Source organism: Dermacentor silvarum, chromosome 7 (genome assembly GCF_013339745.2).
Source record: "Dermacentor silvarum isolate Dsil-2018 chromosome 7, BIME_Dsil_1.4, whole genome shotgun sequence".
In the NCBI taxonomy this organism is placed as follows: Eukaryota; Metazoa; Arthropoda; class Arachnida; order Ixodida; family Ixodidae; genus Dermacentor; species Dermacentor silvarum.
This window is the reverse complement of record NC_051160.1, coordinates 38,191,094-38,203,573: the sequence shown is the minus strand read 5'-3', so window position 1 is coordinate 38,203,573 and position 12,480 is coordinate 38,191,094. Positions and strand designations below refer to the sequence as shown.

Sequence of the window (12,480 nt, the reverse complement as noted above, 5' to 3'; positions counted from 1 at the left end):
TTTATCATTTTTTCGAAGACTTTGCAAAGACAGCTAGTTAGTGCTATAGGCCGGTAACTCGAAACAGACGATGGATCCTTGCCCTGTTTCAGGATAGGAATTATAATGGCCTCTTTCCAGGCAGACGGTATCTCGCCGGAAGACCATACAGCGTTATAGAGGGAAAGGAGGGTTTTCTGTGTTTCATGGGGAAGGTGCTTCAGCATTTCATATATGACACGGTCAGCACCTGGTGCAGAATTGTTGCAGCAGTTTAGTGATGCCTGTAGCTCAGCTAATCTTAACGGTTCGTTATATGCCTCGTGTTTTTTGCATTTTCGTTCCAGCTTCTGTCCTTCTATTCTGGCTTTGTATCGTTTAAATGTTTCCGAGTAGTGCGATGAGCTGGACACATGTTCAAAATGTGCGCCCAGGAAGTTCGCTTGGTCTTCCAAGCTGTCGCCCTGTGTGCTTACCAAAGGGAGTGAATATGTTTGTCGTCCTCTTACTTTATTTACCCTGTTCCAGACTTTGGATTCATCTGTATACGAGTTTATACTTGATAAAAACTTCTACCAGCTCTCTTTTCTGGCCTGTCGGCGCGTTCTCCTGCCTTGGGACTTTACCTTCTTAAAATTGACAAGATTCTCCGCAGTAGGATTCTCACGTAGCAGCCCCCATGCTTTGTTCTGTTTCCTACGAGCGCTCCTACATTCGTCGTTCCACCATGGGACACGGCGTTTGCATGCCACACTACTCATTTGGGATATGCATTTAGAAGCGGCATCAATTATGAAGGTAGTGAAATACTCCACAGCAGCATCAATTCCTAACGAAGACATGTCAGCCCAGGAGATACTACTAGTAAGAGTTCGAAATTTCTCCCAATCCGCTGTATCAACCTTCCATCGAGGGGCTTGTGGTGAGGACTCATTTTCTTTGGTTGTTCTCAGTAGTATTGGGAAGTGATCGCTCCCGTAAGGATTTTTGGTAACTTCCCATTTAAGTTCAGAAAATAGAGACGCGGAAGCTATGCTGAGATCAATAGAAGAAAATGTTCTGTTTGCAATACAGTAAAATGTAGGTTCCTTTTTATTCAGGAGGCACGCACCAGACGAGAAAAGAAATTGTTCAACAAGACGACCTCGCGCATCGATACGAGAGTCGCCCCACAGACTGCTGTGCGCATTGAAATCGCCAAGAACAAGATAAGGTTCTGGCAATTCGTCTATAAAGGACTGAAATTCGTGTTTGTGTAAGTGGTAATGTGGGGGTATGTAAAGCGAGCAAATGGTGATGAGTTTGTTTAGAAGAACAAGTCGAACTGCCACTGCTTCAAGGGGCGTTTGTAGCTGCAAACGTTGGCATGCTATGCTTTTGTGTATTATGATGGCAACACCGCCTGATGACGCGAGAGCATGATCCCGATCTTTACGAAACGTAACATACTGTCGGAGAAAGTTTGTATGTTTTGATTTTAAGTGTGTTCTTGTACACACAGCACTTTTGGATTGTGTTGGTAAAGGAGTTCTTGGATATCGTCGAGGTTCCTAAGAAGGCCTCTGACGTTCCACTGCATAATTTGCGTGTCCATAGTGAAGGTAAGTTGGTGCTGTGTGTACGAAGAACGTGTTTTAGCCTACAGAGCCAAAAGTAAGTACTATGTGTTTGGTTGGTAGTTCTTTGTTATCGCGCCTGATTTTTATGCGTTGTACATTTATAACGTTTTCTTCTTTCCACCCATTCAGGAGTTCTTCGTCAGTCAAATCCATGAGGTCGCTGTCTGAAACCACACCCTTGACGGTGTTCATTGTTCGGTGTGCGCTGACAGATATGGTTTTATCGCCAAATGCCACCAGGTTTGTGAGTTTCTCGTACTGCATTTTGTCTTTTACCTCAATCAGAAGGTCACCACTTGCCATCTTGGTGGCTTTGTAGCCACTTCCAATGACCTCCGTGAGACATTTTGACACTAAGAAGGGTGAAATGTTTGTCGCTTTTTTGTCGGCGTTTTCACAGTGAATCACGTGGAAACGTGGAAAAATTTCGGTGGCCTTTGTGAAGAAGTTGAATGATTCATCGGTGCGCCCTCTTTTTATGAGAGGGCGATCAGGGAGTTTGGGGTATGAGGAAGCCATACAAATTAGTGACTTCGGCAGCGGTGCCAGCCGTCCTCCGTGGAGCCCAACAAGGGGACGCGACAGGGTTGTTATGAACAAGACCTGCCAACGCCAGCTGTACACAACCACTATAACCAAATATGATATAACCAAGGTTGGCTATCTCACACAAGGTTAACCCTAGCTGCCTGGAAATCAGAATATAAGAAGTAAGAAGGAGACAGGAAAGATTGAAAGTGAGAGAAAAAGACGAAGATTGAAGAGGAGGATAGGAAAAGGCAACTACCGATTTCCCCCGGGTGGGTCAGTCCGGGGTGCCGTCTATGTGAAGCCGAGGCCAAAGGGGTGTGTTGCCTCTGCCGGGGGGCCTTAAAGGTCCGAGCACCCAGCATCGGCTCAACCCCCAGGATCCCCCTTTCCCCAGACACGGCTAAGCCGCGCACGGTTAGACGCGGGAGGGTCCAACCCTCGTGTGCTCGGGTACGTGGTGGCGCAACTCACCAAACGCCTGCTTGCGCAGACGCCCCTGCGGGGCTTGATGAGGGGTGTCAATACTTTGTGTCATATTTGTGTCAATACATCAATATTTGTGTCAATACAATAAATAGTCTCCAGTGCTTAATCCATCGTTCGCGTAACATGTTGGTGGAATCTGCCGTTCCCCGTCCTCGCCACGGAGCTCCGCAGCGGCCGCACCATCCTGTTTTCCGCCATGGCTGCCGGTGACGACACCTCGCCTGCTTCTATTGCTGCGACCCCGACAACAACGTATATCACGGTTACCAATCCCCGCTATCCTGGCATATTCTCCAGCCAACATAATGTCGACGTTGAGGACTCGCTCAGCCTGTATGAGTGTGTTAGCCGGAACAACCACTGGGGCCCTACCATTATGCTAGCGAATGTACTATTCTAGTTGGGTGGAACACCTCGTGTCTGGTTCCGGACACACGAGGTTGAGATCTCTAGCTGGGATGCTTTCAAAGAGAAGCTGAGTGACCTATTTGGAAATCTGACCGGTTGGCAGCTGGCTGCTAGAAAAGAGCTTGCTACCTGAGCCAGCTCCTTGCTCAGGTAGTCTTCTACTTTAGTCTTCTAATGAATCATAAGTCTCGCACCTACAAGACGTGCTCGCTCTTTTCCTGAAAATCAACGCGAAAATGGCCGAGGTTGGCAAAGTCGGCCATGTACTCAAAGGGATCGCGGACTACGCGTTCAACTTGTCGATCTTCAACAATGTTTCCACCATCAACGTCACTGTCAAGGCATGCCGCCCCTTTGAGCTAGCCAAAAGCCGTCGCGTCATTCCTCAGTTCTCGCGGCTCCCTAACACAGCTGCGACGTCGTCTTGCGTGGACCTTAGCGCTTCGCCCCCCCCCCCCTTTCAATGAGAACGTCACACGTTTTGTTCGCCGCGAGCTCGAGGCTACCAGTCCTGCCCCGTTCCATCCACGCCCACTTGACCCCACCATTCACCAACCAGCACCAGCGATCTCTCTCATTGAGGCAGTTGTGCGGTAAGGATTTTCCCACCTCGGTTTGCCTGCTGTGTACTCTGTCTCCCGACCTGACGCCAGACCAGTGCCGACAGCTGCTTCTCGCAGCGATCTGTATTCCCCTCCCAGATACCGCAACCCTACAGAGTGGAGAACTCCTGACGTCAAGCCACGGCCGCACTTTCTGGACGTCCCCGTATTTGAGCAAATTTTTCCTGACCCTCACCGCTACTCGCCTCGCAGTATGCCTCGATGACAGCCGTCCCGCTCGCTCGCCATCACCTCAGTGCCGTCGGATCCGCGTCGCCCCAGCCAGGCTGCTATTCGTCGCCTACCAATTATGCACCCTCCCGGACGGAAAACTAGACCGTGCAACTCCTGGAGGTAGTGCTGCATTATGTTTGACGTATAGAAATCCTCCATTGACGCTCCCAACGAACCAGAACTCACTTGATGTTCACGTCGACGGTGTCCCTTTGACGGCGGTAATAGACAATGGAGCCCAGGTGTCCATAATGAGTTATAACCTACGTCGTCGACGAAAGAAGGTTCTCACGCCTGCTCCGACACGAGCAGTACGCGTCGCCAATGGCAGCACTGTTGCCGTCACTGGAATGTGTACTTCCCGTGTAAGTATCGCCTACCGCCACGTTCCAGTTCTTTTTGCAGTGCTCCCAATTGTTCCCATGACCTAATCATCGGACTAGACTTTCTTAAAGCACATGTAGCTTTAATCGACTGTTCTGCCGGTGCCCTCTGCCTCGAACTTCTACATCCACATTCCACATTCACATTACATTCGTGCCGAACTGCCGAACAGCTTTAGTCTGATCGCCTTCGTCCGCCTGCCGCCTAAAGCCTTGGCTTTCTTCGATTGGCTGCCATCTTTTCCTGTGCCCGATAGCGACTACGTCGCCACACCAGTTCCTGATGTTCTTTTGATGCGCAATATCACTGTGCCCCACTCCGTCGTAAGCGTCGCCGATAACCGGACATGCCTCCCCGTCGTCAATTTTGGCCTGACAAAGGAAGTTCTACCCCAAGGCATATGGGTTGCAACGCTGCGTGCTATAGAAGATGACCACGTCACAACGTTTTCAGTAGACATCTGCTCTGGTTATTCACCAGTGTACGCAGGGTGGTATTTTCCCTGACGCAATATTTAGTCCCATGATTGCTGCGGACCTATTGCCTGAACAACCAGCAGCTCTGTGTCGCCTTTTGGTTTCCTACCACGACATCTTCGACCTCAACAATCGCCAATTGGGCCAGACTTCAATTGTTAAGCATCCCATAAATACTCGTGATGCCAGTCCTATTCATTGCCGGCCATATCGAGTTTCTCCTTCAGAGCATCAGGCTTTTCAAGATGAAGTAAACAGGATGCTTACCAAATACATTGTTGAACCCTGGTCGACCCCATGGGCGTCGCCCGTTGTGCTTGTTAAAAAGCAAGATTGCACATGGCATTTCTGCGTAGATTATCGTCATCAAACCGAATTACCAAAATGGACGTCTGCCCCTTGCCTCGCATTGACAACGCCCTGGATTGTCTCCACAGTGCCAACTACTTCTCATCAAAAGACCTTCGGTCTGGTTATTGCCAAATTTCTGTGGGTGAAAAAGACCAAGAGAAGACGGCGTTCGTCACCCCTGATGGTCAATGTGAATTTAAAATTATGCCATGCAGTCTATGCGACGTCCCAGCAACATTCAAACGTATGACGGACTCTCTGCTTCAAGGTTAAAATGGTGAACATGCCTCTGCTACCTAGACGACGTTCTCGTATTTTCGCCTACATTCGAGACATACCTTGAGCGCTTATCAGCTGTTCTTCAAGTCTTTCCGAGGCTAGGCTCTAACTAAAATCATCGAAGTGTCACTTCGGTCATCGGCAGATTACAGAGCTGGGCCACCTTGTCGACGCTTCCGGTATTCAACCAGACTTGGTGAAAATTTGTGCTGCCACGTGTCTTCCTGCACCTCAGTCTGTCAAAGACGTCCGAGGTTTTATAGGACTCTGCTGCTACTTCCGACGGTTCGTGAAAGACTTCGCAGTTATTGCCCGACTACTTACTGATCCGAAGAAAGACGTGCTGTTCACAGGAGGTCCCGCTCAAACTGCCGCGTTTGCCCACCTGACCAACATTCTCACCACGCCACCTATACTGGCCCACTTTGATTGGTTCTCTCCTAGAGAGGTTCGTACCGATGCCAGTAGTCACGGTAACGGAGTCGTCTTAGCCCACACCAACAGGGTCAAGACCGTGTAATCGCCTACGTTAGCCCCCTCCTCACAACAGCGGAGCGCAACTATTCTATTACAGATCGTTATGCCTGGATCTCGTCTGGGCGGTTTCCAAATTCCCCCGTACTTTCATGGCACGTATTTCTCTGTAATCACGGACCACCACGTGCTCTGCTGGTTTTGCTCACTGAAGGATCCTACCGGTCGGCTTCTTCGCTGGGCTCTGCGGTTGCAAGAATATTCCTATGCCGTAGTATACAAGTCGGGCTACAACAATACGCAGACTGTTTATCAGGCTATCCGGTGAACGAACCACCCGCCGACCCTGACACCGATCACGACGCTTGCAACGGTTCCAAGTAAATCGGTATAGCTGGTTCGGGTGACGTGAACTGCTTGCGGGCCGTCGTGTTTGAGCAGATCTTTTTGCAATGGCTAAGTTACAATTTGGACTAGTCTAATTTTTTTCCATATAGACATGAAATTAATGTTCTAGGCTTTCATTAACCATTCCCCCATTTTCCTTAAAGTGAACAATCCCAAAGAATATTGGATAATTTTGTATCTCCCTTTATGCGCAATGTGTTGTGCTACGAATGTCCTCATTTTCTCGTAATGCACATACGAACCGAAAGTATTGCATTGTATGCTATCTGTGATGTTATTAAAATTTGCTGCAAGTAGAAAAAGTGAAGACTTCCAGTTTTACAACCCAAATAGCTCCCAATTCTTGGCAACAAGACTTCGCGAAAATTCGCCTCGTACCTATAGGGATTGCTTTTGGTTTCTGTTGTTCATACTGACTCTATTATTTGTCATTGTTCTGCTTTCCACACCCACTCCTGCAATAGACCGATAGGGCTGCAGTATGTACAAATGAAGTACATTAATAAATTGAATTGAACTCTTTCAGAAACCTACCGCAACATGGTCACTCCTCCACACTATAAATCTAGGCCTCAATCTTGCACAACCTTCTCATCAACCTTCCGTACTCCGTCATGACACAGAGTTCCCTATCGTTATCCTGAGGAATGACTAATTCTGCAGTGTGGAGGTGCTCCCAATAAAGAAATGATAAGGCGTTTTGAAGAAACAATAGACTGTTCATAAATTTAAGTGCTCGGCTTAATTTCGAATTTTAGTAGTTGCATTAAAGGTAGGCTATTCATCATGAAGTATGTTTGAATATAAATTAATGAGTAAATCTCCAGGTGCCTACGTAATTTTCCTATTGGAAAAGCTTGTGCGTTTAGGTACATATCCCCGTCGGCATGTTGTCGCAGGTTACCGGTCCTATTACGTATGTTGCTGGTACTCTTGGCCTCGGGGAAGAGCAGCAGTATTATTGGCTGGACGCTTTTTTCAACCATTTCTGATACATAGTGCACTTTTCGCTTTGAAGTGAGAGTTGTTTTATATATTTATTTGTGTGTCATAACACTAACAATTGAATCATGCGCACAAAAAAACACCGTAGCGACAGATATAAAAATGTTTTAGAGCACTACCTGTTCCGTCACATCCATCATTGTTTTCTGAGAAATACTTAAGCTAGCCCAATCTTCAAGTGTCGTCACATGTCTTCATCAGTTTAGTCATTCACCTGTCACTGGCGCTCCTTAAGTTGAACAGCTGGATAGCTGTGACAGATTGCCCTGGACGTAAATGCGCTTGGATTAAAGCATCGTTTGATACTAGTATAAAGTTTTGGGAAATCGCTCCTCTTGGAAACAGCTTTTTGTCTGGGGCAAAGGCCGACGACTATGAGATTTTTACAATATGCGCTCTTGGCCTGCTTCATCGTCTGCATAATTGCCGAGGAAGGTAAGCTTTTGTCATCATTTTTTGTGTACCATAAAGCTGCAAATTCCCAGAGCCAATTTAAAATCGCTTACAGAGAAAAACTTTTGATATAGGGATAAATAAATACATACCTAAATTATTTCAAAATTTCGCGCTTTGGTCTGGTTCCTTCAATTGTTATTCTAAAGTAGTGGAGTGACAGAGACATGAAACAAATAGAATAGGATTCAAGCCAGAGGAATGCTATAATAATTCAACTACAAAAATTTACAGAAACGTTTACCTTGTAAGGGGTTTATCAGAGTTCGGAGCAGCGCAGCGGCCGACAGTCAAAACGAGACACGGCTTTCAAGCACGATCGCCGTTGCCGAGCAAAAGCGCAGGACCCACTAGCGTCTGGGCCCACTACAGCCGGACCTCTCTTCACTACAACAGTTTGGTATCGTTATCGCTGGATAATTCGAGCCATTCGACGCTCTCTGTATGTCTGTGGACTTATAGATTATAAGGTAAAACACACAACTTAAACATTATGAACGCAAGATTCCTTCAATATATTTACATTCGTTCACCATAATATCACTGTCACTCTAATTTCAGTCAAGAATGAGTGTCATTTTTACAGTTAACATAGCTTTTGTTTGCCCTGTTTCTAAATTTTACTCAGTTATATTTTACTGGTTTAATTTAATTAGATTATCGAGTTGGCAGTATTATTAATGTACCACAAAGCTTTGGATACTTGAGATTGTAATAGCGACAATCCATGCAAACTGTTCGAGCATTGGATCTAGGTCATTTGTGATAGTATTCAAACATTTAGACGTTCAGTAAAACATGACACAGCCCTTTTTGCTATACTCCTCGTGAAGAAAAAAAAAATACCGGCTAAAGGATCCCCGCATAAATGATCCCCAAACATACAAGATAATTTTCATTCAATAATTACCATTCGATGTGAAAACTAAATGAAGTAGATTTCTTTGTCGCCGTAAGTGGCAATTGCAACAGTAGACTCGACTGGGTGCAGAGACCGTGAGGTAGCAGCCCTACGGTGACGCCGGCTGTGTAGGCCAGCAAAATCTGCGCGGTCGACCGTGGCCGTCTGATTGCTCCGGCTACCGTACAAGAATATCCGAGGAGTCGGACGTGTGCTTGGGGACCGATACAAAGCCGTATTTTGTCTGAACTTTTAAGAAATCATTTCGGTAGTTTTTGGGGCGACAAGTCCGAGGCCAGAGCATGACACGTGTCTCCTGCTCTTACAGTTAAAGTAACACCAAATTAGTGCTTCCATTCACTGTTGCGCGAATGATCAATTTTGAACATTTTTATTGCTCACGAGGCAATTCATTACCACGTTGAGCCTCGTTCATGACATTCGTGTTAGAATTACCGCAGCTGCGACCATGTAATCTGCTTATGCCAACATGTGCTACGCTATCTGCCCTGCTAATGGGACGTGCATTGAGGTGCATCTGCTCACTCATCCTACATTCAGGGCTTATGCTAAGCTAGCTTTTCCACTGCACGGTAAGAAAATTTATTGAGACGGTATTAACAATCCTGTGCATCCTTGTTGGTCATTGCAGGCCACGTGAAATAACACAAAAGAATAACTGATACCAAATGTTTAGCGCATAATCGATGAGCCATGGTATCGACCAAAATGAAACTTTCCTCTTTTTATTCCGCGGCAGCCCATTGCATCTGACGGTTTTCATTAACAGGAAACGGATGAAAACGTCGGCCTCTCGCGCCTTTCAACGCAGCCCTCCACGACGGAGCTCCTCCGCATACTGCGTTTCCTTCGATGTAAAACTGTGAAACGCGCACGCTTCCCCGATACCCAGTGGCTACAGGGGTAGGCGCGGCGGCTCGACGGTGGAGTGATTATAGCGCGAAAGTCACTCCCGACGAGAGCCGCCACCTCACCTTTATGACGTAGCGCCATGGTATAGGTCTATACGCATTTTAGTCGAAGATTCATATTTCCTTTAACTTTCTGAATTACAATGTTGGCAGCCAAACATACTCAGTTTTCCTCGTGTGCTTATGTGATATTTATCGATCGAAACATGGCTTTTCTTGCAGTTGATTCATTTTACAATGAAGGAGTATTTGTTGTGGACTAAGCAGATACTTTCACTTCAGAGCGCTTTGTGTTTTCTTGTGAAGTCTTTTTGAATATTTATTTCATAGCAAAGGTCACATTTCTTTTTTACTTTCTGTATAGGGCGTCGGATTTCGAAATTATTCCTCAGTTTGAATTAAAAATAAAGCGCGCGACCACATTAGTAACACAGATAAAAATATCTGCATATGAGTTGTTCTTGGAGGCCGAATTATTTTTATGCTAATCAACACCGGCTGCGTATGCTTAATTATAAAGACGGAGACAAACTTTAGGAGCATGGAAATTTGAGTGAATAATATTGTGCTTAGACTTGCTATTCAATCAAGTTCCCCCAAAAAATCTAAAGTACTATCACAGCAGATGCAGTTTGTCTGATTAAAAAACGCAAGTAAATAGCAAAAATACAACATATTGTAATGGCCAGTCAATAAAATGTGGGCAGAAATATATTTTACTTTATTGGAACGTTGACAAAGCTTTAGGCAGAAAAAGTGTGATACATAGAGAACCTTTCTAGCTTACGCCAGGCATTTTCACCTGAGCTGCTGGCCATCCTGCTCTTCAAGTCAACAAGTACAACCTATGGTTTTGTCTTGAGGTTAGACGACGAACAAGACGCGGGGGCTGACGGCAACCATGTGAATGAGGAGCCAAAAGACGAGCCCCAATCCTCTGGCCAGTCCTGCAGAGGGGAAGCCTCCTGAGTCGGCTAAGCCACAGGGAGCTAGTGGTAAGCGCTCATCACAGCTACCTATGAATATCGCGATACTTAGGCCAATGTGAAAATAATACGACACAGGGCGTCGCCGCTTTGTACATTTATTATTGCAGGCTCCCCATTTGTACCGTTAGAGACATTTGTGGTAGGATGGAGTAGATAAGTTGTTGCAATTTTGTGGTTAACATGGAGAATATCAAATATGGTCTGGTTTTCGACAATTATCTTCTTTGCTGAAAGCGTTTCTTTCGCTGGTTCCGTTGCTCTTTTAAGCCAAACATAACTCCGACAGGGACAAGTTGCAGACCCTTTATTGGGAAAGTGGAAGAAAGAGTGGACCAGTCCATGTAACACGTTCAACAGATCACCGTTAAGCTGTAATAGTTATAGCTTTGACGCCAACGGAAGATAAAGAGAATAGATGGCAGCAGACAACAACGTTATGGGAATAAATTATGAAACTCGCAGGCAAAGGAACGAGTGACCGGACGCATGGGCACAGTATTTGATATCTCGGGTAGATGGCTCCGTCCTGCAGCTGAATTTGAATATGGTGAGGATGTAAATGACGACGATGACAATTTATGATGCAAGCGCCAGGAAAATGAAGATGTTATTTTCACTCAAAACAAAGGGCGGTGGTCCAGCGCTTGAGGTTGAAAAGAGCAATGAAGGGCTGAAACCGCAAGTTAATACAAGTAAGTGCGTACAGCAGCAAAGGCGCTAAAACACAGTCACAAATTCAGCACAAGAATGGCGTTCCCAATGCCGCTCACTATTACTGTCCGAAAAAAAAAATTCGCTCCTGTCTGATCAGACTACAAACTCAAAGCACAACTGCAGCTACGAGATGTGTGAAAAAATAACTGGGCACGAATAACCACCGAAGAAGGACACCTTATTTAACGCAAATACTACCTACTTTATGTAAACTGCAAGAGTGAATCAGTCGGAAAATCTTTTTTTAGCTGCAGTTTGGGTGTTCGTGTTTTGCACTAAGAGCTCTTGTGGGGTATTTCCAGTCGTTGTCCACCCTCCGATGGTGTCTATTGCAGCAGTTGTCGCGACGCTCCTAACAAAAGAGCTAAACCATAACCGTTCAATTACAGTGAATTGAAAGGGATTGTTTGCGAGAAAAAATACAAGTATATGCAGTGTAGATATACGCATAAACGCATTCAATAGGAAATGAGACCATTTGGGGTATTTCGAAAGGCTGCATAATTCAAGCCGATGTAGCGCCATAGCTTGGAATACTTATAGACGATCACTTTGAGAAAACGGCGGCCGGCATCCTCGCGAGGTTTTTTTTTTTTGTTTTGTTTTCAGGCTGCAAATTAGGTTGGCACCACTAGAGCAAATTGGTAGCATAAGAAGCATAGTGGAGTTAGCTCCCCAAGGTTTTCGCTCAAAAATAGCATTACTTTGGAGAAGTCCAGCTTAACTCGCATCGTTGAATTACTGGAAGTCTAGAGGTCTGAGGCCATTGAAAAAATCTTTAGCCAGCATTTCAATGTGCCTCTGGTTGCTGGTGAGTTAGGTCATGACACTGCTACGGAGCATAAAGATATGTGTTCTCACCTCACACAGGACTCAATACCTTGGTGCATATTTCATTATACGGACACAAGCTAGATGCCAGGCTTAGGAGGGGACTGCAGTTCGCGTTACATCTAAACAACAAGCATTCAGTGAGATCTATACAACATGCAAAACCAACCCATCGCCGACAGCAAACGGAAGTAAATGAGGGCTTAATTTTGTTACTTAGTGAACGTTTTACATGTGCCTTATCTCCGCAGTACTCAAACAGGTAAAGGAATTACTGGCAGTTTGATTGTACTACAAAAGGGAGGAGATGAGCAGCTGGCCGAGCAAGTGACAACACAAAGAATAATGCCTCACCGCAGGACGAATATAAGAACCAAACATCTACGCGGAAGATAAGACGATAAAGTAGGTATCAGGTGTCTTC

General features: G+C 45.7%; 1 protein-coding gene across 1 annotated transcript in view; it reads left to right on the top strand.

Annotated features, from left to right (window-relative positions):
- Positions 1-10,491, top strand: part of LOC119459467 (uncharacterized) — a 25,640-nt gene extending 15,149 nt beyond the window's left edge. The window contains exons 2-3 of the mRNA XM_049671441.1: positions 5,076-5,260; positions 10,391-10,491. Of these exons, the coding sequence (XP_049527398.1) occupies positions 5,076-5,260; positions 10,391-10,491 (286 nt within the window). The remainder of the gene's footprint in view (positions 1-5,075; positions 5,261-10,390) is intronic.
- The last annotated feature ends 1,989 nt before the right edge of the window (positions 10,492-12,480 follow it).